The sequence below is a fragment of the Falco peregrinus genome, chromosome 8 (genome assembly GCF_023634155.1).
Source record: "Falco peregrinus isolate bFalPer1 chromosome 8, bFalPer1.pri, whole genome shotgun sequence".
NCBI lineage: Eukaryota > Metazoa > Chordata > Aves > Falconiformes > Falconidae > Falco > Falco peregrinus.
The window spans coordinates 21,153,474-21,180,540 of record NC_073728.1 but is presented as its reverse complement, the minus strand read 5'-3'; the positions used below and the strand labels follow the sequence as shown (position 1 = coordinate 21,180,540).

General features: G+C 36.0%; 1 protein-coding gene across 2 annotated transcripts in view; it reads right to left on the bottom strand.

Annotated features, from left to right (window-relative positions):
• Window positions 1–27,067, bottom strand: part of SLC25A12 (solute carrier family 25 member 12) — a 51,851-nt gene that overhangs the window by 13,004 nt on the left and 11,780 nt on the right. For both annotated transcript variants that reach the window (XM_055812043.1, XM_055812044.1), the window contains exons 5-13: window positions 18,304–18,443; window positions 15,357–15,503; window positions 14,179–14,317; window positions 12,746–12,839; window positions 12,039–12,123; window positions 5,680–5,764; window positions 5,061–5,219; window positions 1,763–1,815; window positions 1,490–1,570 (exon numbers count right to left, since the gene is read on the bottom strand). In XM_055812043.1, coding sequence (XP_055668018.1) covers window positions 1,490–1,570; window positions 1,763–1,815; window positions 5,061–5,219; window positions 5,680–5,764; window positions 12,039–12,123; window positions 12,746–12,839; window positions 14,179–14,317; window positions 15,357–15,503; window positions 18,304–18,443 — 983 coding nt within the window. The remainder of the gene's footprint in view (window positions 1–1,489; window positions 1,571–1,762; window positions 1,816–5,060; window positions 5,220–5,679; window positions 5,765–12,038; window positions 12,124–12,745; window positions 12,840–14,178; window positions 14,318–15,356; window positions 15,504–18,303; window positions 18,444–27,067) is intronic.

Sequence of the window (27,067 nt, the reverse complement as noted above, 5' to 3'; positions counted from 1 at the left end):
ATGATAGTATCAGGTAAAACAGACAGCTAGAAGAAAGGTCTGTGTTTGGACAGATTATAAATCTGCTCAGCTTCACAGAAACATCTGAATTTCTGAAAGCTTACCTGAAACTCAGATTTCTCCTCCATTTTTGCATGTTCACTACAGTAAGACAATAAAGTTATTTTGAAAAAGGAGTACCTACCAAGAAGTGGAAAAGCCCCTAACGTAGATGGAATTTAATATTATACGTTTCAGTACAAAAGAATGTAAAATAATAAAACTGATTATCAGATGTTTGATTTTAATTATGAACTTGTAAGAACAACATAGAGAAAAACACTAATGAATTATATTCACCTCTGTTACAAATGACCTGTATGTGCTTTCTGTGTTATTGAGCTTTCCAGAAAAAAGGTTAGTTTTTTGCTAGCTATACATCACAGCTGCTTTCTCACATTTCTCAGAAAATAAACTTTGTACACTGACAGGTGAAGACTCAAGCATGTACTAGGCTGCCAAATGCAATCAGGCAGAACTATAAGCAGCCTCCCTTCAGGGCTGCTTCTTTGAATTAAAAGTTTGCAGAGGTCAACAACCTTTCTGCCCCAGGTTTTGTTGTAAGCTGGGGAGGTTTTATACCAGCCTGTCAGCCTACTCAACTGGAAGTTATTAGTGTTCTCTGCTACAAAAGAAACCTAACTCAAGCCTTAAATGTTTTATAGGGTTAAACAACTGTTGGGAATCCCACAAATGAAATTAGCCAATGTGCAAACCCAAAAGAAATCCATCAGTATCAATTCAACCCACTTAAGAGATTGCCAAGAGATCCACTGAATTACAGATCTCAATCTCAGCCAAAATAAGATTTGTTTTTAAACTGTATTTATATGATGGATATAGTTAGTGTTTGGTCACGTAGCTACATTTTATACAAAGTCATTTGAACAGAAAATTCACTCATATCTGTTACCTGAATGTTACCTCATTCAGTTTTTCCACAATTTCACAACCAGAAAAATTTCACATATAGCAAGTTGAGTACATTTCTTTTCCTTCTTAAAATCTTCAGCAAGAAATATTTTTCAGACTGTTCTAGCTTTCCCCCCGCCCCAAAAGAAGCTCAAACATGATCACTATAATCCCTTCCCAAGGAGTACCTGTATCTTTCCAAACTAACCACAAACTAAACCAACACAAGCAAAAGTATGGAAAGGGAGAAAAGGCACCCTCTCCTTAGCCTTTTGTGAATAAAACCACCGCTGAAACTGACAAGTTAGAAACTGGGCCAAAATAAGTTGTTCAAGCATGTAATTCCAAGGGAACTCAACTCCGAAGTATGCAAAGCTTTCCAAACAGAAAAAAGTACTTTTTTTTTTATTTTTGTGACTGGGAGAAAAAAAGAACAGTTCTGTTCAAATTGACAAAGCACACCCATTAACTGTCATTCCAACTATACCGCACACGACTGAGAATCAATTTTTCCTAGGAATATAGGATGGATACTTACACAGCCTCCAGCAAGGACCTCTGCAGGGAGTGGAATGGAACCATCTTTCTTAGTAAATTTGTCTCTGACAAAGTCATTAACCTAATAAAGACACAATACATTACACACAATTTTAAGTTATTTTTCCTCCTTAATAACATATATCAAGTATATCTGTAACCATACATATTAGAGTGGTTGTAAGTGGTCATCTTTCACACATTTTAGGAAATAAATCCTGTGTATGTTAACAAACAAAAGGATGCCAGGGGAAAAAAAAAAAAAGATACGTACAGTCAGCTTAATAGCCTTTTCTGGAGCAACACCTATCAGCTGTGGTAACAAGCCTATAGAAACAAAGACATCATAAGGCAACATTATCTTCCTAATAGAGAAACTAGTATTTTGTAAGAGCTCTACTGAAATGCCTTTCTGCACATGGGATATGCTTTAAGATGGATAGCATTTAAGTATGTGATGCTGCCATATTCATACCCATATAATTTTATATTAAGATCTCTGCTGAAAATGGCAATTAGAACTGTGACCAAATCTGCCTTCCACAGCCAAGTCAAGTCCGACACTGTTGCTGTACAGAAGGAGAGAAAAAAAAAAAAAAGAAAAAAAAAAAAGGTAAGGACTGAACATATACCTTGGATATGTGTACTACATAAGAGTTTGTTTGACTTTTTTAGCCCCTTAATACCATTTTCCCATAAAGCTTACAACCACTTTTTAAAATAGGATAGTAATTGTGAGATATACACATGACTGTTAAATTACCAACTCACTTCTACTTGAATAACTAACCTGACTTTTCCAAAGGCTCCAGCCAACTAAGGATATAAAGGATTTTTTCTTGTTCAGTCCAACATGGTAGCATGAACTTTTTAAAACCCTATTACTATTAAGTATATTCTTTATCTCACCAAGAGGAAGCATTAGTGGACAGAAACTGATTTTGAAAATGCCCTTGCTCCTGGAAAATAGCTACTATCAAAATGAACTGCCATTTGACAAAAGCACATACACTTTTCTAGGAACTAATAGGTTTAAGAAAAAAAAAAAAATCAGTAGATGGCAGTCTTAACTTTCTAACATACAAGATTATAACAGCATCTGTTATTTTTAAACCCATTTTCTCCACAATCATTTTGGCACATGTACAGATTATAAAACTTAAAAGGTTTATTTTTATTAGAAGTGGGTCATTTCCTAATGTTATTCCATGGTTATGGAATATCAGTTTGTCACAAGTATTTGCCAGTTAACTAATGAAAAATCCCACGCCAATTATATCAGCTATCAGATTACAGCAACAAAACTGTATTGATGCAGCTTTCCACCACCCATGAAGGGAAAAGAACAGCTAAAAATTCATTAAAAATTCTCAAAGTACTCAACCTGCAGAATTTTTGTATTACTTCCTAAAAGGAAGCTCAGAGCAAACGTAGCTAAAGTAATGCTGCGGTTAATACATGCGGTGTAGCGTTTTCTTCCAACATAGTACTTTCTGTGTGACTTACAGACTTACTATGCTGAGGAAAGGTAGTTATTAAATACAAAGAAAGGTTGACAAGAACAAAAGGAAGTGCTGCCCTCCCAGCCTGGATTTCTGATCTACCATGAGAAGAAAATCCACCTCTGCAAAGCCTACACTTTAAAAACCCAAAACTGCCAGACAAAACACCAGAAGACAAACACCCACACACACACTTTTATGCAGCTGAACTCACTGGGCACACATATTTGGTGTGCCAGAGAACCTGCAACCCTGCTTGATCTAGTGAGGGACTTTAGAAGATACTTCATTAGTTCTGAAGTTGGATGCCAGGATTCAAAAGTGTTAAATTTACTTGACCAAAAAATGGAAGTTCTTATTTAAAAATATGAACTTTCCAGGATGCATTAAGTTCTATTTTTTTAAAACTGCAGTAAACAACTACATTGTACAACTTACAATTGTACGTTGTAGTTATTACAATACAATTAGGATAATCCAGCTCAGGAATATAAAAACCCAGTAACAGACCCACAGTCGACTCCATAAATGTTTCTGTTGTTTAGTTTAATACACTCCCACAGACCATCTAATTCTACGAGTCCAAGACCTCAGTCACACACTGACCATTAACTGTAACATTTTCGAAACAAGAACTTCCTGTGCTAAACAACCTTAAAGGCAATTATTAAACAGACTATTAAAAGTTTAACAAACTGACACTCTGTCAAACAAGTCCATTCAACTCATCAATAAAATAATTCTTGATTTTAAAGTGTTTGAGAAAGGTTAGAAAACAAAAATATAAATAACATTCAGTTTTAGAAGCTGCTGTGCAAAACCATGTGGTTGTGGGGAGGGTGGGCAAGAAAAGAAAAAAAACAGTACTGTAAAGCAGCACTGTAGAAACAGTCTCATAACATAAGGAATATTTTCTCTCATGAGATTTAACAACAAGAAAGGAAAACAATTGACCAGTAAAATGTAATTTATAGAGATTACAGCTGTTTCATTAATATTTTCACTGACATATTCCTCCCTCACTCACACAGCAAAATCCTGCAAGATTACAAAAAACTCTTTAGCCTGAATCCACAGACTTCTACATGCAAAAACTTCTCAGATACTGTCCTTAAGGGACACTGCCCAGTATCTTCATTGACAGAACACATTGCAAAGTGGAAAAAAAGGCTGTGATCATCACAACAGTGATTTTTGCTCCAACTAAAAACAAAAAACAAAAAACAAAAAATGTGTCAATTAATAAATACCTTACTGATGCTTATGACAATTCTGCACTTCATTCAGTTATGTGAATGACAATTAAAAATAGAGAATTCAACTAAATATCAATTTCAGAGGACTGGCTAGCCTCTGGAAATAATGTAAGTCACCTTACTGATGTCATAAAAACTCTTCCAGAATCTTTTCCTAAGCTAAAACAAGACATGAGATAGCTTTCAGTATGATATAACTGATAAGAAGTTGCTTTGAATTCTTAGCCTGTATTTTAGATAAGTTTTTTTATTTTTTTCAATCACAACTTTTACTAGTTCTACTGTTGATATTTTAAAGTAAAATAGAGCAACATAATACAACAGCAAGTTGCAATTCCTTTTTCACAGGGTAAAATCATAAAACAAGTCCAACTGCCTGCAAAAGTATGAGGCATAAGATCTGGCATCCAATTTATAAGTACATTTCAGAATGACTGTCTTTTGTCTCTTAAAAAAAATAATGCAGTAAAAAAGATCTTTATTCCTTAGATACTAATCTGCTCTGGATGTTTGCCCCCAGTTTGTGAGATAACAATCATGTGCACGAAACTCACACCCCAGAAATTAGGACTTTAAAAAAACTAACCAGCAAGGAACAAATCACTGACAACAAAAAAATGCCCAGTTTTTCCGAGAAATTTTTTATGATGAACAGTGCTCAAGGGAAGCATACTGAGCTCTATAAAACAGAAGTAAAATTGTACATGATATCAAGTTTCCTGGTTTTCCCATAAGAAACTAGCTGTTGAGGTTATTTAAGAAAAAAAAAAAAAAGGCAGAAAATCCCTGACTTATCTATTTTTTATTCGCTTACCTCTGTAAAGACCAAAAAAGCCTTCAAAACGCAAAACCTTTTTAAAACAGTCAAAGCTGTTTTTATACATCAACTCTCCTACGACTGAGCCAGAGGAGCGCTGATTCTGCATACGAGTTTTCACCAGGTCTATGGGATATACCGCAGTAGCACCAACAGCTGTAAAAAAACATCTGCAGTATTATTTCTGCAACATCATTGTTGGTGTAATATATAACTATTATGACGATTTTCTACAATGTTTATTTAAACACAAAGTATATATAAGCTGGTAAGATCTTTGATATGTTGGAAGAAAGAAAGGACAATACTGAAAGCGTAGAAAAAGGTCTCAAAGAGAATGGATTACACTATTATATAAAACAAGGTATGTAAAACAAAGAAAACCATTCCGAATTACCAGTAAGGAAATCTGTTACTGGAGGAGAGTTTCGGGGGAATGTGGAGAGATACTAGAACAGAAGCAGTAAGGAAAGAAAGAGAATGGCACAACCAAAAGTGGTTCCATCCTCCAATTCAATGTATAACAAAAAATGCACATTAGATGAGACCAAGTAGTCTGGAAAGACAGTGTTCAACTAATCCACGCTGGAAAACAGAAACCAGAAATATTACTCACCTCCCGCAACTGAGCCCAGAGTGAACCTGTAAGCTGACTCAGCGACCTGGAGCCAGACAGGCCTGCCTAACTCTTCAAAAGATTGCTGTGTGAGGAAAACAAAAGAAAAAAGAAAAAAAAGAAGCTTGAAAATCTGCATGGGAAAACAAAGATGCCTGTGAATTCACTTCTATAGCGTTACAGAAAGAATGTGATAAAAAGTGGTAGCTTTATGTTAAAACTGAGAAAAAAACAAACCAGAATTACTATGTAACTTCCATTACACCAAATGAATGAAGTGCATGTTTCAAATACTCCTTCCAGAAAATATTCTTCCTTGCATATTCCTAGCATAACTGAAACAACTATGGTCAAGCAAAAGTAGACAGAAACTCAAATCACCTTTGCTACTTTCCATTCTGTTGCCTTTGAATTTGTAAGGCATGGAACCCCCTTTTGGCTCAAATAAAATTCAGTATCCCAAAAGCAATTCAGTATCTCGCAGACAGCATCTATCAGCATGGGATATATTTTAAGATTATATATACACATTACTACATAGCATAAATACAACATTTCCAATCTTCAAAAAAAGCAAAAGGTCAATTACTCCCAAAACTGTTCTCCACAAAACTTTTTCAGGCAGTTGGTAACTTCAGATACAAAGATACACCACCATATATGTATGTGTTCTAAATAAATACAAGTCTGCAGAGAAAATAATTGCAACGACTCATAATCATATTATTAGATGGTTATTAGAAACAAGGTAACTAATAAACAAGATGTAAGCGTTCACAAACTTGCACTATAAAGTATGCAAGATGGGCCAAATTTTCTTCCAAATATAACTAAAGGGATTAAAGAAGATTTTTTCTATGCAGTATAACTTGTCTGGGCTATGTAAGTGGCCAAGACAGTAACTGTTACATTCCATATTAAAGCAGATACTAAAGTCCATCTCCCAAACACAAACTTTTCTTAAAAGCACCCTGTATCACTAGCAGATGTGCTCCAGACAGCACAGCTGGAGTATATGCGGATCTCAGACTGCTACAGGAATCTTTGCTCTGATGCACATTATCAATTCTTACAAAGATCACTGCATGCACATTTCAGAGCTAACTCACCAAGTTATTTACTTAATATATACAACTTAATTACGTTACATTCAGCTTACTCAAGTTCTGAAAACTGGAATATCCACAGAAAGACAGCATGTACCTCAGTGTAAGCTACTCTGTTTGGACTGGTATTACATTGGACGTGCAAAAAGCTGCCTTTATTGCATACTGTTACACTGTACGCACACATTGTAGGACAAAAGCTTATGAGACTAAGATGGAAACATTACCTGTAAAAAAACATGAATTATATTTTTATACAGTTTTCCCACAAAATAAAAAGATACAGCTACCACCATTTCCTTCCACAAGGTATTTTCCTCCCCCAGCAATATAGAGAACAACAGAGAAATTCCAGGTAGCACCAAAATTACAAACTGCACATGTAGACTAGCACAAAAAAGCATAAATCAAACATACTGTCCTTACAAACAAATAGAAGCAATAAATCTGAAGAATGTCCTCACTATTCTCAAAATACTAAACTTTCCTATCTAAAAAAAAAAACCCAAAAATATATCACAATAGAAACAAAATAGCCACAGAAATAAATTTGAACATACAGAGCGATTTCTTTTGATTCATGTAAATAAAAGACATGTGCAATACTAATACCCCAAAAAGGCTTAGATGCAGGACTGGTTCTTCATTCCACAAAATTTCTCTCCTGTTTTAGCACACCTGCTTCCTTTTAGCTGTTTTAAGGTTATTCTTTTTCTTCTAAGCTCCACACAATCCTCAGCAAAATCCATCATCACATTCAGACATTAATCTTAATGAATACATATCTGGATGTTAAAAATCAAATTCTTTCTGAAGGAAATGTCAATTTTATATTATTAAATAAGTGTTCACAAAGTTTGCAATTTACTTGTGTGTTCAGATGGGTATGTAAATGAATGTAATTAATGCTATAGCTTTCAAGTCATGAATATTTATAAACAGAAAATTACTGTAGCTGTCATCCCCATAGGATAATTCAGCTGCTAGGCTTTAAGAAAATCTTACACAATGAAAAAAATTGACAATAAAGTAAACATGGTTGAAAGCAGGCTAATTTCCATTTCCACCAAATCTACATAGAGTGAATTTAGGTAAAAATTTAATTTTCCTTTAACAAGGAATTTTAAAATCATATAAAAGTTATTACAGACTTAGTTTCATTTTCCAGGGACAGTAGAACCTCGCTAAGATGACATCTCTGTTTTCCACAAAGGGATATCTTCCATTTTGTCAATACAATTAAATAAGTAACATAAGGTTCACTTAGGATAAGATCTAGTAAAAGACTTCTCCTTATAAATCAAAGAACACTAGGTTATTTTCCTTTTTGCTGTCCTCTCAATACAGAATGTAGACTAGGATGAAAATACAATATATTACTCCAAGAGCGTGAAAAGAGTATATTCTGTTCTAGTGATGCATGACACTTATCTGAGCTCATTTTCTAACAATGCCAAGCTACAAAGGTAATTCTGAAGTGTCAAACAAAACAAGTCAGTATTGTGTCTACTCAGAAAGGTGAGTACAAACACATTGATTTCATTAAAACCAAAGTTGGCAGTTAGGCATGTAATTACAAAACTTCATCAAAAATATTTTTTAATCTGGATAAACATTGTATACATTTCTGCATCAATCCATTCTGTCATTCTTGTCATCAGGAATCCACAGGAAGACTCTTACCACTAAGTAGGTTTTGGACACTTATTTCATTGGCTCAGGTATGTCTAATTGCCTAAGGACAAGACAGTGGTAACATTAAGGACAGACCAGACACTGCATTTCAGACCAATTTGTATGAAAGAGAACTGAATGATCAAATCCACCTGTAATAACAGTAACCAAAATACACTCAAAGTCTCATTGCGGAAGACTTGCTATATTCCGAATAGGACAATTTTTCAACCATAGCAGTTGAGCTAATGCAAGACTTCCCTGTCACAATACGTGTTCTAGACTTTGTATTGGATGTAACTGTTTCAAGGAACCTTTCTGCAGAGCACATATAAAGCAAGCTGAGAAATAAAAAGGCTTTATAAACAAAAGCTTTCATTTTCAGATAGAGCCCTGGGACCCTTCCTGCACTGGCAAATACAGAACATTGGTGTGGTGAACAAGGCACCGGTGATTTTGCCACTGCACTGTCTCTTTATCTCAGACCACCCTGCAGCAGAACTATCTGTCACTGGCATCACCAGGGTAGAGAATCTCAATTCCATTGTATGGGAGACAGCACAGTTTGGAAGGAGACAGCACAGTTTGGAATGGCTGACAAAGGTATTGCTGCAGCTGCATGTCCTCCTGCCCCAACAGCCCAGGTGGCTGAGCTACTTGGGAATCAGTTGCTGAATCACTGCAATTCAGGACCAGAATTTTAACACAACTCATCACCAGCATCAGATGGACAAAAATGCTGAGCTGCAAGATGTGGCCATTCAGCAGCTGATTCCTAAGAAGATCAGCTGTCTGTGTACCAAGCGAGGTGTGGGAAGCTGGAGCAGACACCAGCTCAAGCCAGGCTATGCCCACTTGGCAGTGACAGCTCTCACGTGTCTTGGTAGGCACCCCATAAACCCTTAGCACAGACTGAGAGAGAACTGGAGTTGTTCAGACATTGTAAGAAAATGTGAACCTTCAGGATGAAAAATTACATTTATCTACTGGAGCACACAAAGATGGATTTAATCAGAACTATGGGATATGCTCATACAGGATCTTAAGACTTATATTCTACTTCCCTTCATATATTACAGAGGGAAAGGGGAAATAGAGACATCCTTGGAGAAAAATGCACTGCTTCAGATGAACACCATTGTATTTTCTTGTAAAGCTTACTCAAGAATGTACAGCTTTGTGTGGAACTGCATTTCTCATTAAGTTCCAGCAGTAAAAATAAGTAAAAGATTGTGCATTAGAAACTTTCAAGATCAGATCCTGGGGTTTTGTTTTGCATAATAAACACTGATGTGCAACCAGTCTATATATTTTATGATTACGCAACCATGTAATTCGTGGTATGTATGCACATCTTCTCTTCTGAATCTGCTGTGTAACTGTTTCAAGGATTTTCTTGAGCGCATTATTATCTTTACATTATTAACAGTTGAGTTAATTCCCCCTGAACTACTCTTGTGAGAGCAGCCATCTACAAAAGGCTTCAAAAAAAGTATTTCCCTAGAATATCTCTGCAATGGAATGGACTAGAATAGAATATTTCTATTAGCAGCACAGCAGATGCCCCATTATATTGCAAGCTTTAATATCAACAGCACTTCAGATTCAAACTTAGATGAAGGTTAAGGTAAAATTTAATTCACAGCTTAGCTAGCATTAGACAGATCTGCCTGCAAAAGGAAACCTCTCAGATTATATGTTGAAACAAAAATAGCATGAAGATAAGCTGCCAAAACCTAGATGTATTTTCAACACAAACTTGAAAGATACACTGCTGGAGGTGAACAGTACGGTACCCAGTTAACTGTGGTGGAAAGTCTAAATATAAGCTAAACACATGCATAATATTTGGTCCTAAATCTTATAGTTCTTACAGTTGTACAAAGAGTCACTGCAGTAAGAAACAACTTACATTCAAAATCCTACCGCATGGGCTGGGAGTCTTATGCTGTACTATACATGTGTATGTTTAATAAGGCAACTATGATAAAAGCAAAGCTAGCAAACATGAATGTAAAATAAAGGTCTGGTGAAATAGAGGGTTAACATTCTACACCAATATTTTTCATCAGTCCCAACAAATCTGAATTCCCGTTCTACTGCCTAGGTCAGATAGCCAACAACTACTGCACAATTTAGTGATCACTTTAGATAAACAGTTAAGCCAATCATTCATGCCTTTTTTAAAAAAAGAACACATTTGTAAGACTTGCATTTAAGAGTCATATTTTTTACTATCTGTATCGGGTTTGCATGGCAAGGTTTTTGTTGCAGGCGCTGGCTACAGGGGTGGCTTCTGTGAGACGATGCCAGAAGCTTCCCCAGTGTCTCCAAGCTGGCTCCAAGACAGACCTGCACTGGCTGAGGCTGAGTCCTTCAGCAACAGTAGTAGCACCTCTGGGACAGCATATTTAAGGGGGTGAAAAAAGAGTTGCTGTGCAACAGCAGTTGCAGCTGGAGAGAGGAGTGAGACTATGGGAGAGCAGCAACTCTGCAGACACCCAAGATCAGTGCAGGAGGAGGAGCAGGAGGGGCTCCAGGCACCAGAGCAGAGCTTACCCGGCAGCCCCTGGTGAAGACCATGGTGAGGCAGGCTGTGCCCCTGCAGCCCATCAAGGTCCATGGTGGAGCAGATATCCACCTGCAGCCCATTGAGAACCTCAAGCCAGAGCAGGTGGATGCCTGAAGGAGGCTGTGACCTCCTGGGAAGCCCATGCTGCAGCAGGGTTGCTGGCAGGACCTGTGACGCCATGGGGGACCCACGCTGGAGCAGTCTGTTCCTGAATGACTGCACCCGTGGAAGGGACCCAGGCTGGAGCAGCTCATGATGCAGCCCATGGGAAGAAGTCACATTGGAGAAGTTCATGGAGAACTATTTCCCACAGGAGGGACCCCACACTGGAGCAGGAGAGGAGTGTGAGGAGCCCTCCCTGATGAACTGACCACAGCCCCATTCCTCATCCCCTTGTGCTGCTGGGGGGAGGAGGCAGAGAAATCAGGAGTGAAGTTGAGCCTGGGAAGAAGCAGCGGGGGAGGTCTTTTAAGGTTTAGGGTTTATTTTCTTTTTATCCTACTCTGATTTTGACTGGTAATAAATTAAACTAATTTCCCCAAGTTGAGTCTGTTTTGCCAGTGATGGTAACTGCTGAGTCATCTCCCTGTGCTTATCTCGACCCACAAAGCCTCTTATTATATTTTCTCTCCCCTGCCCAGCTGAGGAGGGGAGCGATAAAGCAGCTTTGGTGGGCACCTGGCATCCAGCCAGGGTCAACCCACCACAATATCTAAAAATAGTTTTGTAGTTACAGAGTTACTTAGTGAAGTAAAATGCATTTTCAGGAGTGAATAAATATATTCACAGTAAGGAATCCAAGTATCTATACCTGCTCATCTCTTAAACAGACCATCCTTCAATAGGACACCTAACATCTTGTTTAGACACAATAGTTGGCCCCGCTTCTACCCTTATAGCTACACATACAGCAAGTTGCACTTGTTAGGAACCTGTTTAAAGTGTATTTTTCATATGCAAATACATGTAAACATTCATCTCAACAATTTTATCCTGCTTCTACCTACCTGCCTCTGGAGTTCTGCCAAGTTGTAAGGTAATGCACCTTCAGCCAACGGTGCTATTCTCTCAATATCTGCCAAAGTTAAGCGCCTTTACACAAGGCGGAGAGAAGCAAATTACTGTTAGATAAAACATCAAGCATATTCAATACAGTATTCCTGGCCACATCCCACAGAATACATCCTGAGTTTAAAAAAAAAAACACCTGCCATATTTGAATGCACATCTAAGAAGTCTGCTACGCTGCAATAAAGAATGCTTAGAGTTAGAAGGGCTTTCTCTTCTTGTGGCTTGCAAACGGAGATAAAGGGAGCTTGGATTATTCAGAAGCAAGTTCTTGATTACTAGTAATAAGAGATATAATAAATCAATTAAATAATTTCTAAGTAATTCCTACCTAAGATTTCACATGTGTTAAAGACCTATGCAAAGCATCATCAATACAAGTGTTAATAATACCAGTGTATTGTAGCCTTTTGGGACTACTGCAATGTATGTTTCTATTTTATATGTATACCTACAATACACTTGATATACACAATTCACTTACAAAACCCATGCATACAGCAAAGTTAAGTTACATTGAATAAATTACTGTAATGGAATAAAATGGAACAAAAATTTTCTTAAAATTAAGATGAAAATTAGTAGTTTTCACAGAGAAAATAGCAAAATAATGATTGTAAAATTATAAAATTAATCATTATGTTACCCAGTAACATTGTATAAATCTGCAAGTTGGTAGAGAATATCTATTTCCAGTGGTGTAACTTGTCCAAAGTGGATTGCAGAGTGGGCAAATTCCTCTGGATTTAAAAGGGAAAGAGAAATAAAGCAATTGTGTTATTTGTCAAATTTCCTCTTTAAATGCTCACAAGTAACTTTAATATCATAAAAATAAAATCTATCACCAAGAAGCAAAATCCATAATGCAAAGGGAAAAGATATCTTTAGAACATCTATCTCAAAACAGGCCTTTGCAACGCAGAGCAAGTCTGACTTCACAGCTGATTTACAGCAAGATTTCAAAATCAACAAAAATCCTCCTATTATCAAGCTTAATAAAACCACACCCACAACTTGTGATTCTTGTTTCTGAAGTTCTGCAAAACAGAACAGAACAGAGTAATGGTCCATTATTCACAGCTTTAAGGGCAACTGACTCATCTATTGCTATCATGTGCAGATTTCTTTCTCTGCTAGCTCAGAATGACCCCAAGCTTAGGTATTCATCTAGCCAAATTATATGACATGTTCATAACATAACTGGCAACTTAAAATAAACAAGTCTGAGCAGTGAAAACACAGTAGCTTTTTTTCACAACACACATCCAAGCTAGATGTATTTATGCATCTGTACCAATAAACACTGCTAGGCAACTTGTTAGCACAATTTGGAGGATAAGGACAGGCATTTTATGCTTACCTTTAGAGTCAAAGGTATGCAGAGCACATGAAGTTTAGCCAAATAAAGAAGCCAGGGGGTAAGAAACTTTGCATGCTTTTTACCACACATAGGCTTGGCTGGTCCCATACATACAGGTAATAAAATTGGTGATAAAATCTGTCATAAAATCACTACAGAAGCAATCCACGCATGCCTGTGGCAAGACTGAAATATGGCAAACTTTCGTATGCACAGGGATCAGCTATGTCCTAACAGACATAAACCATATATAAAACCACTCAGATAAGTAAGCACTAAGAAGTTACAAACTATTACAAATTTTCTAAAAAGGATTTAATCATGGATAAAGTAATTAGAGCTGAAATGTGGAGATTACTGATGATGGATTTTGAAATTAACCCATTCTATCACATTCCCTAGGAACTTCCTATCTCTAAGCAACCATGCATCCCTTTCAAGGAGCTGTAAACTTCTCAGTAATATACTGAATTGCAGTTATCCATTCAAACTAATAAGGCCAACACAGCTCTTGCCAGAATCCCAGTTCTTCTCCTTAATGAGCTAGCTGAAAATCATTACTTACCAGTGAGGATGAAAATCACCCTTTAAACACTTTCACAGTGGCCCTAACCTTGCATACTACTGCAGCTTCTGACTTGCCCCAACACATATGCAACACCAGATTACAAACTGGACAGAACTAAAAAAAATAATAAAATGTAGGAAATATACTTTACCTTTTGTGACTTCAACATCTTTTCTTGTACCTGCTATATTACTGTATATCTTCCTAACAAGATCCATGTTATTCAAAAGGGCATTAAATGCATTGAAATAGGAGAAGCTGACCTGATGTGAAACAGTTCCACCAGCTACCTTTAAAAATTAAATGAATGCAGTTAAGTGCCTTAAGCCTTATTACAACATCTTATTACAAATTACAGAAACATCCATTTGGGCAAATAAGGAAAGAATTAAAGATCTTTCTATTCCTGTAATTTAAAGGTATTTTTAATAGAAACATGAAGGGAGAATTATTAGACAGGATAATATTTTTTGGTAAAAATCAAACATTAGGAAACTATCTGGAAATAATCATGTAAGTAGATTATTATTCAATTTATCTGATACACACACTAAATGCGTCAACTGAGTATTTTTCGAATACTCTGTTTCTAATAGAGAAATGCATGTAAATGCTACTTTAAAGGCACTGACTTCTTGCATTTCATACAGCACTGACCATTTATTTCAAACTCTAAATTAGGTACTACAAATTTTATGGAAGATAGTATGCCTTATTAGTTAGGCAAGGCAAGATTTATAGGTAAAATAGTATGACAAAAGTTTCTGCTTTATATTTTATATAACTTTCATTCTTATATACATTTTATACTATATACTTCTAGTTTATAACTTTTATATCATTACTTCACCTACAGATCTTGCCAGACTACCACAGCTGTAACCATCCTACCTCTACAATCTACATACTGATTTTCCAAATTCTGATCTGAGAAAGAATGCAGATGTATATAAAAGGACAAAACTAAGTAGTCACTACCTTTTGAGATCTGTCACATATTAAACTATGAAAATTAGATGCTTTTTTCCCAAACTAATTTTTTCCTGCACCAAGTACAGCTTGCCCCGCTTTAGTGGAAAGCATAACAGACTTTCAGACTGTTTCCAAGAGCACTTCAGGCATGTTAACCAGACTACCAAACTTTTCCACTGCTGCAGCCAAGGACTACTGCCATGTTTCACCCTGGCCACTCTGTTATGAAGGTGATAATCTCTAGCGCTAAGGCAGTGATAAACAGGTAGGAGAAGACAAAGTGGGAGAGAAGTAGTAACATCTTAAAATGTTACAGCTATTAAACGCTGAAATTCAAGGACTTTTCTTTACACTTACTGAAACTAAATTTTCTTCCACAAATGGAGTTAGCATATGCGAGCGAAGGGTAACCATGATGTCACTGAAGTCCAGACCAGTTATCATACCACTTTTATTTTTGTCCTTCAATGCAAAGGCTTGTCTTGCATGTTCTGACTGCAGCTCCTACAATGAATATTCAGAAATGGCAGGTTAGAAGCAAATTCTGTAACTCACTGTTCAAAAAGCTCTCACTAATCTCATATTCTTACAGCATGCCTCAATACAGCTGTGCATGCAGACCACAGCACAACTGCAATTTAAACTTAAAGGCCAGCTCAAATAAAACACGAAGCTGCATACCGATTCTATCCACAGATTCATTCCTCTGTCAAAGAAAAGCCTCAATTCAACTGTATGGAAATATGCACTTTTACCAAATGATCTGAGAAATAAACTTCACGTACCCATGTCCTGTCTACTATCTATTCCTTTATTAAATACTTAACTGCTAGAGAAACTTCTGATATTGATCTTAAAGACTCAAAGTGAGCTGATCTCTTACACATCCAAGATGAAATATGACTGGACTGTTATAAACTAACTCATTGAAAATAAACAGGAGGACAGTGAAAATTACATAATATAGATTTAGATTGCCCCCAACAGCTACCTCCCATAATGTCAGAAATGGTCACTCATTTCAGGCATTTCAAAACTCCTATACAATCTGTAAAAACCTTCATATAAAGCACACTGCAGTAACCTAACCCCAAGATAATAACGATGGTTGTAAATTCTATGTCCAGAAAAAGTTGTTTCCTTCTATTCAAGCACACAATAAAGCAGATTCAGCTGTCATTCAGAACTCTAGAAGCAGCTAAAATAATAACCATGTTCTGACAGACAGTAAGAAGAGGGCAAACTATCTAGCTTATATCACCTTTACAGTAATTTCTCAACTCTTATAACCTCAAGATGAAGGTTTTCTAGATTAAGGTGCAACAAACCTGCTCTGATACAAGTCCCAAACCCCACAAGATGCTGTTAGACCAAATAAGAAAAACAACCTGATCTGAAAGGAGGGACAACAATATCCGATTTGTGCACATGTTGAAATTACTGCAGCCCACACTACCTTTCCCTACTAAGGATTTTTATTATATTATGGCAGTAAGAGGTTACTGTATCTTACATGACAGTATCCTGGAACAATAAACACAAAAACAGAACAGAAATTTACCACTTTGCTCTGGGTTCCCAGCAAAAAGATTCTTCTCACCAGCAATATGTTTTGCTTCTACACTAGTGTCCCAAGTTTGTGCCTGGGATACTTAAAATAACGCAGTATCAAATGTAGGACACAGTTTACTCCTGAAAGTAACATCGAGTTATACCACAGCCTTGAAAGACTGTGCCAAACTCCAGTATTTCAATCTACAATACAGGCTTCAGATCCCATTAGTTAGGTATGTTTTTCTACATCTGCTCTTGATCTAGATACAGCTCAGCACAAGAAAGACATGGAGCTGTCAGAGTAGTTCCAGAGGTGGGCCACAGAATGATCAGCAGGGAGCACCTCTCCTGTGAAGACAGAGGCTGGGAAAGCTGGGGTTGTTCAGCCTGGAGAAATCTCCCGGGAGACCTTACTGCATCTTTTCAACACTTGAAGGAGGCTTATAAGAAAAGGTGGGGACAGGCTTTTTAGTGGGGCCTGCTGCAACAGGACAAGGGGTAATGACTTTAAACTAAAAGAGGGCAGATTCAGACTTGCCAAAAGGAGTAATTTTTTTATAATTAGGGTAGTGAAACACTGGAACAGGTTGCCCAGAGAGGTGGTATATTCCTCATCCCTGGAAACATTCAAGGTCAGGCTGGACAGGGCTCTGAGCAACCTGATTTAATGGAAGGTGTCCCTGCTCATCGCAGGGGGGGCTGGACTACATGGCCTTTAGAGGTCCCTTCCAACCCCAACCATTCTGTGATTCTATGATCTATTTTTATCCTGGACAATAATAGCAGATTATATCAAAGCACATCAATTAGTCCCTACTTTTAAGACATGTGCCCAAAACTGTTTTGTACCAAAGGCCAGCTCTGGAAGTGCAACACCTGTATTTATCCAGGTCTACCGGACAGAAAAAAACGTTAAATTATAACATGATCACTGCATGTTAATTCATGGAATTCAGAATTTATGCAATTACCTACAATTCTGCTAACTCCTTTTTCGTGAATTTTTATGTACCTTTCTCCTGCTTTCCTCCTTCTCCATCTTTTATAACTGATGTCTCCCTTTACTTCCTTCTAGTATAACGTTAAATTCCTAGTATGTTTTTACTGCAACTTTTTGGCTCAGCACAAAGTCCAGTTCTATGAGTGAAATCCTTTAAAGCCTGATCCCTAGAGGGTGCTTCAGCAACATCTCAGGAAAGCAGGTTTGCCTCCTGTGAAGCTGGCTGCATTTAAGACCAAACTCTGAATCTATGTGCGGTGGCATGCATGCTAGTGAAAGGAAAAAAAAAAAACCCAAAAAAAACCGGTAATCATTAGGATAATGTTTATAAAACTAAAAGAAATGCTGAAAAAGCTAAAACCTTTATGTGGGAGGTTATATGGTTAATAACAACCAATTATATTAAGGATGTTATGTTTCTCTGGTAGAGGTTAGTTTTGCTATTAAATTCCAATGACAGAAAAAACAGACCCTCAATCCAGATTAACAACAATCAGTAAAACGGTTAATTTCATAAACAGTATATTTGGTCCCATTCTTTTATAGGATGGTATTCAAGTTAAAGCACACCAAGTACACACTGCTTACAGAACTGGTATGGAGAACTAACAGTTCATTAGAACTGTCAGAGTTAGTATCAGATAATGATTATCACTACCAGAATAAACTCGAAATTTACAATGGTATTAGGTTATTATTAGAAATTTACAAGAATTTCAGTTCTACTTTGGAAGAAGGTTAATAACTGACCTGAAGAAACTGAGTGAACTCTGAATAGTTAAGATGCTTCTTCCTGTTATGTCCAAAATGCAGTCGAATGAACTCACAGTCCCAGTTGAAAGGGATTTGGTGATGAATAATAGACTGTTCAAATATTTCTTTGACATTTGCTTTGGGGGAGGGAAAAAGAACAAGTGAGCTTTGGGATACAGTAAATCTACAAATGTTCCAGGAAGGATACAAACAAATTATGTTTTAAACAGCTGTTTAAGAAGTGGTTTAGTTTGTTAAGAATAATTGCTAACAAAACCTTTACAGAGCTGTGTAAGAACACATTTGCGACACGACGTGATACTTTTTGTATTACTGCATAAAACCTTCGAGTGCGTGTTTTATTTAGTTTTAATTAAGAAGCAATTTCCCTCATACATGACAAATAAGAGCTATTTTGCATTCTGATATAAAAATCAATAGTGGTTCTCTGTCTCTGGTAGGAGTCAAATTAGCCCTTTATCAAGAGCACGAATACCTGCATTACAATCTCACGCAATATTTGTCATACTAAGTACGGTTTGATTGAAACTTGATTATTACAATCACACTGTCTGAATATGTCTATTGAAGATAGGTATAAGAAATGACATCTAAAACATATCATTAACTCAGCAGAAAGCACCTTATTAGATGCTTTTGATAAGGCCTTAGCACAAAAATCAAATCCTATAAAACGTAATTGGTAGTCTCAGTTATTAAAATGTTTTAAGATAAGTGAAGATAGAGATGTCCTCTTTTAAATGAAGTAAAGAAAAAAACTGTCATTTCAGAATATGGAATTCTCCGTATGTATACTGTGCAATTGAAATCTCAATGCTAAACATATTATCTGAATTCAAAAACCTCATCTGAAAAAAAAGCATGCATTATTCATACACAGCGTCGCCATGCTGCGAAACAAGCCTGCTTTCTGTGCGGATTACCCACCCATACACATAAACAGTATAACTGATGTCTACCCATAGCACAGGAACACTTCACAAAACCCACCTCCAAGTACCTGAATTGATTTGTTTTTATCAACTAACCTAGGACCTGCTAACAACCACAATAGAATGTGGCATATAGCTTAAACTTAAAGTACAAAATATTTTAGATGAAAACACACCTTTTCTATGTTTAGTGTAAACAGTTCTGCTAAAAAGACAAAATGCAATAAGAACTTTAATACCATTTGGTAACTTCACATCAAGAGCTATTACTTGGAGTAAATATGTTGCTTTCCCTATACTAAAGGACTAATTGATTGATTATTTCAATTCTACAGCCATTCCACTAGTTCTAGACCAAACTGAGGCAAAGCACTATATGGTTTTATCTTTTGAGTGAGTAAAAGGGAAATGTTCAAAATAAACCTGTCTCAGAACAGGGACATACAAAGTAGGATTCCTTGGCTACAACACCAGCTTCACAGTTAGTTTGAGATTACATATTCAAAGGGCAGATAATGGCTAGGAAGTGATTTAACTGTAATTTAGCCCTTACTTAAAGGTCAAACATAGTCCATAGTCAAAAAACTGCAGTTTAAACCACAGTTTCCACTGCAAGGTAGGCTAAAGGAGTTGCTCGGGTAACAAGAAACTTAAAAAACTACCCTGACTACTTGTAACTGTCTGCCCGCATCTATTCATCGCTATCAATATGCAAGGTGAGCATTAAGAAAATGAGAGATGATGCACCCCACTTGTTAGTGCCGAACTATTTTATTTTGCCTACTTCATTTGAAAGTTTTGTCTGTAGCAGATTTATTCATCATTGATAATAATGAATCAAGGAATGCAGGAGATGTAAATTTAAATTATCTACCTACCACTGACTCACTGCTGCTTCAGAGCAAGCTACCTAGAGTTTCCATGTACTACAAACACAAACACGTAAGTGCAGCTCACTATTGACCTTGCAAAACGGCGCTGAACTGTGATCAGTGCAGAAGGCAGGGCTGCTTAATTGGCTGTTGGCCTGGCTACCAATATACAAACAGGGTGCCAACTAGCAACTTCTTACACATCTGTAACATTGACCTCTAATACATATGGAGTTCCCCTAATGAGAACTTAGGAAAGAACGTGCTGAAGCAGCCAGAAATTTTCAATTGTTTCCAATGATTACTTAGACTCTCACTTTTTTCATATAATATTCATACATGCTAATATAGACAGATCTTCCAATTATTTTAAACTAGACTTAAGGCCTTGGTCTTTTCATAATTCTCATTCAAGCATTTAACTTTATACTACTTAAACAACCAAGAATCAGTTTCCTAAGCTATTGATTTTTTTCTTCTTAGAAACATTTACAATTAGTCATTAACACATAACAAGTCAAGATTCTTCAGCAGATAAAAATAAAACTTGTAAATTAATTAATAAATTTCTATCCAATAGTTAAATGCATTGGTACTTGAATCCAATAGTTAAATGCATTGGTACTTGAAGAATTCCAGTAGTGGCTAACTAGCTTTAATAAATGGCATCCAAATTAGCCTGTTGCTTCTCCGAAAACTGAGGTGCCTTATCCATTTTTCTTCCACAGGCAATCACAATCAGTAATGTATACTGCACGTATTACAGTACTATGAGATTAAGGATATACTGTTTTATCTAATGGTTAATTAATTTTGTGTTGGCTTTGGTTATGAAAGACTTGGGGTACAGGAACAAAACCATGTACCAATTGTGCATAACTGACACAGTTAAAACTAAATGCAATTTTCCAAAGCCATTTGGGATTCTCAGACATCTCTAGAAAAGCACTAAAATTTACTACTACTACTCGAGTTGCAATGCTTTCTTTACAATTTATCAAAAACATCTTTTTAATCCAATTCTGTTGGCTGTTCTCTAATATTAAAGAAAATAGCCATCACAACAACTAACAACTTGTGGGATGAGAAGCAGCGAACAGACAATCACATTTCAGAAATTATACATTATGTGATCATCACCTACACTTTCACCACTTTACATTATGATCAAATGTCTTATTTTTAATATTTTTTTTTCACAGCAGAAGCAAAGCACTGACAGCAAAGAAAATGGGTAAGATTAAGGTACAGATGCTGGGGTTTTTGCTTTTTTCAAAATCTCCCTCAGTCAAAACTAGTAATGCTTCTAAATTAAGATAAACTACAAGTACTTCAAAATTTCCAACAGAGCTATTCTGCAGGGGGCAAACAGCAAATTATTTTTAAACCCTTTCATTTCAGTATGACATTTTACAGAATGCATTCATTGTCCCTGTCAATAAATGTTGCTCATTTACTAATGTCTTCTCCTACTCTTTGCTCACCTTACTGCAGTGGAATTCTTTCCTACTGAGCTGATAACTTTCTTTCCACGCTTATAGCAATGAATTTTCTTCTCAAACAGGCATACAAGTCAGCAGCCTGATGACATACTCAACTTACCATCAGCCCCAGGAACAATAAACCTACTACTCTAGTGCACTAGTACATTACCTCTAAGGCGACACACATTCTTTCAAGATTGCTTCAGAATTTCCCCACCCAATCATTTTAAACAAATGACAGATGCCGGAGTAGCTATCTGCAGGCAGCATACACATGACTGGCTCAACCTCCATCAAACACCGTTACCTATCGGGCTCAGAAAAACGATACAAGAAAAACAAAGTTTGAAATACTGAATTTCATACAAGGAGAATATTTCAAGTTATAAACACTATGATGTCTTGTTATGGCCCATGGTGGGGATGAACTCAGTACCCCAGGGAAGCCTTGAGGAAGTACCTATTCTTTATTGTGACTTAACAGCTCCCCAGGAAGCCGAGTAGAAATCTCACCCAACTCTAGTGCCACCAACCTGTTAGCAGCCTGCCATTCCCTCTCACCAGTGATGGAATGTCAATCATGCTTGTTAGAGACACAAAAATATAAACATGATAGTTTTAAGTAGCAGTATAAATATGCTAAAGATTTGTTGTTTAACAAGGTTGTTTTAATGTCTACTTAGTCTTCTACAGTCCCATTTGTACATGTTCAGCCTTAATGTACATAATGAATTTTAACATATTCTGTGTTGCTACTTTTCATTATCTCTGCTAACAGCAAATTTTACATGTTTTTACTTTCAAGCATAAAATGAAAAATCACAGTCAAAGGCAAAAAGACTTTTTTTTGTAGCACCTGGTGCAACAGAGGTATATTAAGAGTGATCCAAATGTAAATAATGCAGTAATTACTTTGATGTGAGAGCAAAATGGCAAGTGGCAGGAAAAGTGAGAAAGCTAAATTAAAAATAGTTACATTGTATTTCTACTCTTCTTTTAAAAGGATTAGTGATTCAGTTCAAGGTTAAGATTAGTGACAGGCATAATGACAAATTGTCAATATATACAATTTTAACGTGGACTTCTTTTCTGTTCTCTCTTGCTGAACTGCAGCTTTGAACTTAGTACTATATTATTACAAAAAATAAGGAGGGGGTCCCATCCTCCACTGCTCGCAAGTGCTCAAAACTGTGGTTTAAACCTGAAAGAATCCTGTAACAGGAAAGAAAGAAACAAAAAACTAACAACAAAAGAAAGTCACAACATACAGTGATGTTTCCTACATTATCTGCATGTGTTAAGCAAAAGACATCTGGAAAACAGGCAACTAACATATGGCTACCACAAGGCCAAGAAAAATAGCAGTTCTAGTTTACAGCACACTTGACTTAAAAAATGTTTTTCTTATATCCTCAGATCTGTAACCATGTGATCATTAGTTTTTTCTGTTTACTTTTTAAAAGGTTTCCAGCCTTTATGGTTGCAAACAATATTTAAGATTAAATCCAAATCCCAGCATTTTCAATCCAATTGCTCTTTTGGAAATGGTGGACAAGCGAGTACTAGGAGTGATCTGTGTTTCCTGAAAAAGAATACTCAAAAAGCAAAGAACTGTAACAACATATATTCAACTCCTTTTTCTTGTTCTCACTCACCTTCTTCCAGTATTCTCAAACTCTATGTCCTGATTAAGGGAAACTTTTTATCCCAGATTAAAATTTGTTTAAGAAAATAGATGGAAAAGATTTCAGTATCACTGTATACTCAATTTCTGAAACCATTACATTCATGTTTATTATTTCAGTTCACCAATATCATGGTAATTTTCACATCGTTGCATTACTAGGAATCCAATTTCCTTACTCCCCCCAGTGCTTTTAAAGAAGAGGCCATTATGCATTTTGCATTCTCAAGCATACTTTTAATTAGATTGAGCTGCAAGATGTTTTTAAAAGCTTTATATTCAGTTCCATAAATATTTTCCAATTATCTCAAAAATAATGTAAAAATTCTCAATAGAGAATCACAAACATGAAGGCATTAAAATTTTCAAAATCTCATTGTACTAGCTCTATCTTTCTATCCATACCAGCATGGGTATTTAACTAAAAAAGTGTCTCTGAAATTCTCCAGTTTACCAGAGAATGGTCTTCTCTGTGGTAACTCTACAAAGAACAACTGGAAAAAGCCTTGAAATGGTACATTCCAATTAGAAGTGATACAGTCCAGATCATTGTACGGTTCACCAAAGTGATAAATTACAAAGAGTCATTTTACTTCGAGCTAGACAACCTATTTTTAAGAGATGTTTCAGTCATAGTCGCAGACTTCACCTTTTAACTACAGTAAGGATTATCTGCTTCAACATCAAAGCAAATCAAATATCATGAGCAGATTTAATATTCAGGTTTGCTTTAACCTGAATTCAGGTCAAAAGACTATCAATAAAAAGAAGTTTCCTTAGTACAACAGCATTAATTTTATTGAGTGTTTTTTAAATTTCACTCATGTTAAGTAGCTTAGTCACATCCCACGATCATAAAAAGCAAAGTGGTTGTCAGTCTTCTCTGGCTACAGATAGCAACCCGTAACAAGACAATGCATGGAAAAAGAAAAATCACTTTTCTTTATCAGCTTTTGCTGTTACCTTTCAAATATTTTATGGCTCACCAGCAACACATCTCCCATAAAAGTCACCTAGAAATCATTTAGGAAGACATACAAGCATTTGATTCAGGAAAATAAATGCTTTTTTTCTATCTATCCATGATTAAAAAGTCATTTAAACTACACTGTCACTTGTATCAATGGGTTATTAAAATAGTAATTTTATTCACCAAGCTGACAGCAAGTCCAGTGCAGCTGAAACATGTAAAAGAGTACAGAGCACACTGTACAGTTTGCTCATACAAAGTAGGACCAATGTGATGTTCTTGCAATGGACATGCTATCTGCACATTTATGGCAGTCATTCATACTGGATTTCTGGATGTCTAAAACTGGAAAAATGGCCCAAAGCAGTAAGAAAGTAGATGACATTAAAGTGACAGAAGGCTTCCCATTTCAACAATCCCTATTAATATAAGATACTGCACAAAGACATTGCTTAGAATAGCATAGCTGACAAGTATTTCTACCAAATAGTTTCTAAAGAATCGTAAAATCTTTCTCCCTCCCCTTCCATTTCTCAACTCACAAGACTTAAGTTCTTCTGTAACACAATTTAATTACTTTCTGCATTGAAGTTAAAATTTTTTAAGAGACAAGTGGCAGACTGAGGTTCAAGAGGACTACAAGGACTATAAGTGCTCAAGTATGGTCCAAGTCCATAAATATAAATATAATATAAAAATAAATCCTAAAAAGGAGATGTGAACCTGAGTGAAGCAACTTGATTTCAAATGCAGAGCCAGCTATAAAAAAAAAAAACCAACAGGTACATTTAACTTTCTCCAGATAACTGAAGATTTGAGTAGATCGGGGAATTTCTTGAAAATACTATACAGTCATGCCCAAATGATTTCGAGACATTATCTCACATCCAGCAATGCCAGTGATAGATTTAAGTTACTGGCGTGACAGACCCAAGTTGATTCTGTGTTCCACTCTCCAGTCCCTCCACCCCTCGCTCCAAATGCACAGTGCAGAAAAACCTCAGTAAATCAGTGTCATTTCTGGCAAGACTTACTAGCTTGAGTTAGCTTTGGAATCAACACAATCACATCCCCATAGCATTGCATCTTAGTTGGAAAATCTTTACTTGTGGTTGCTCCCATGACCAACATGGTTTATCTGCAGACTGGATACATCACACTTATCCGACAGCAATTCTCACACCAACTGGCTAAACTTATTCCAATTCAGTATATTTCTAATAATTCATTAAAACGTCAAACTTTAAGACCTGATTTTATATACTCTCCTGTTTTTACCTGAAGCTCAACTCCGTGTCTTTCTGTTTATGTGGTGCAAAAATGAAAAAGTGCACAACTCATTTATAAAACAGCCTCTATAGGCCACAAGACTGACCTGAAAATTGACTGCAAAGTTACCAAATTCTGAAAATGTCATATATTATCATTCACATTTTTTTCCATGTGCATTAATTTTTATATGCCTATGAAATAAAAATAAGTAGCCCATGTTACAAAGAACAGCAACAGCAAAAAAAGCAAAATAACAGCAGTAAACATGGGAACTGTACCATAAAAATATGTACCACTGATATGTTACAACATAGTATTAAATATAGTAATAATCGCAATATAATTAACTTTGTAAAAACAAGAAACCAATAGTAAATTTTAAATTCCCTAAAGATTTCCCTACTCAAGATTTATCAGCCTTATTAAAAAAAAAAAAAAAAATCAGTGAGAAAAATATTGAAAAAGTCATGCCATTTTCTGGTTTACCATTTATCTTGGTTTTGTTGTTCTTTTAGCCTTTAATGATGTGCTCATAAAAATAACAATTCTTAGTCTGACTGAGGAACCTTACACAATCTGAAATTACTTCTTGTTCATTTATGGAACCAGCTATTTCAAGTGTGTTCATGAGAGCTACAAAGTGCACATCCCTGTTCTGCACGATTATTAAATATACCATCATTAACATGGTAACACTGGTTGTAGTAGTTTGTCAGCTTCCTAATGACTGCATTTACTGACTTCACCTTTACTTAAGTTCTAAAAGATTTTCTTTTCAAGATGTTGTGTATCCAAATTGCTTAGTATTTGACCCTTCAGTTAACGATGTAATTTAACACATATCGTAAGTCAAGCAGTTTGTTTCCATACAAAGACCCTTGCATTTTTTTCAGTAAGTTGCAACAATTTTCATAAGAATGAAATAGTACAAACAGCAAGTGGTTACAAATCCAAGCATATTTTGTATTTTCTTTATTGAGAGCTTTATTCTTTTGGATAAAAATAACATTTAGTTCTCATTCCATTTTATTAAAATTCTTAGCATTGATTAATCTAATTTTCATAAACATATGAAGTTTCAAAAATAAAACCTAGTCCTCCTTAAACTGCAATGTTAATAACAGTTACCTAGCAACATCATAAAGCAATATAGTTAGCCTAAAAAATTTTGTCCAATTACTGACTTATGTGTTTAGGGGGAAAAAAAATTAAAAATCTTAAAGGCCATATTTTCTTTCTGATTTTTCAAATATATGATCTAGTTAGAAGTTATACTCGTAACATTAAAGTAAGATTTGCTCCTCAAGAAAAGGAACACTAAACTATGAGTTCCAAAGATTAGACCTCCTTCATTTCTGTATTGAGCTCCTACTGTATCTAATGATAATTCTTCAAAGATATGTGGAGGTTCAGAATACATTTTAAAAAACCTTTATCACTGAAGGAGTGCAAAGCCCATGACACAGAATTTTACTTAGGATGACAATGAATAAAACAGCAGTGTATTAACTACTTGAGGAACACGA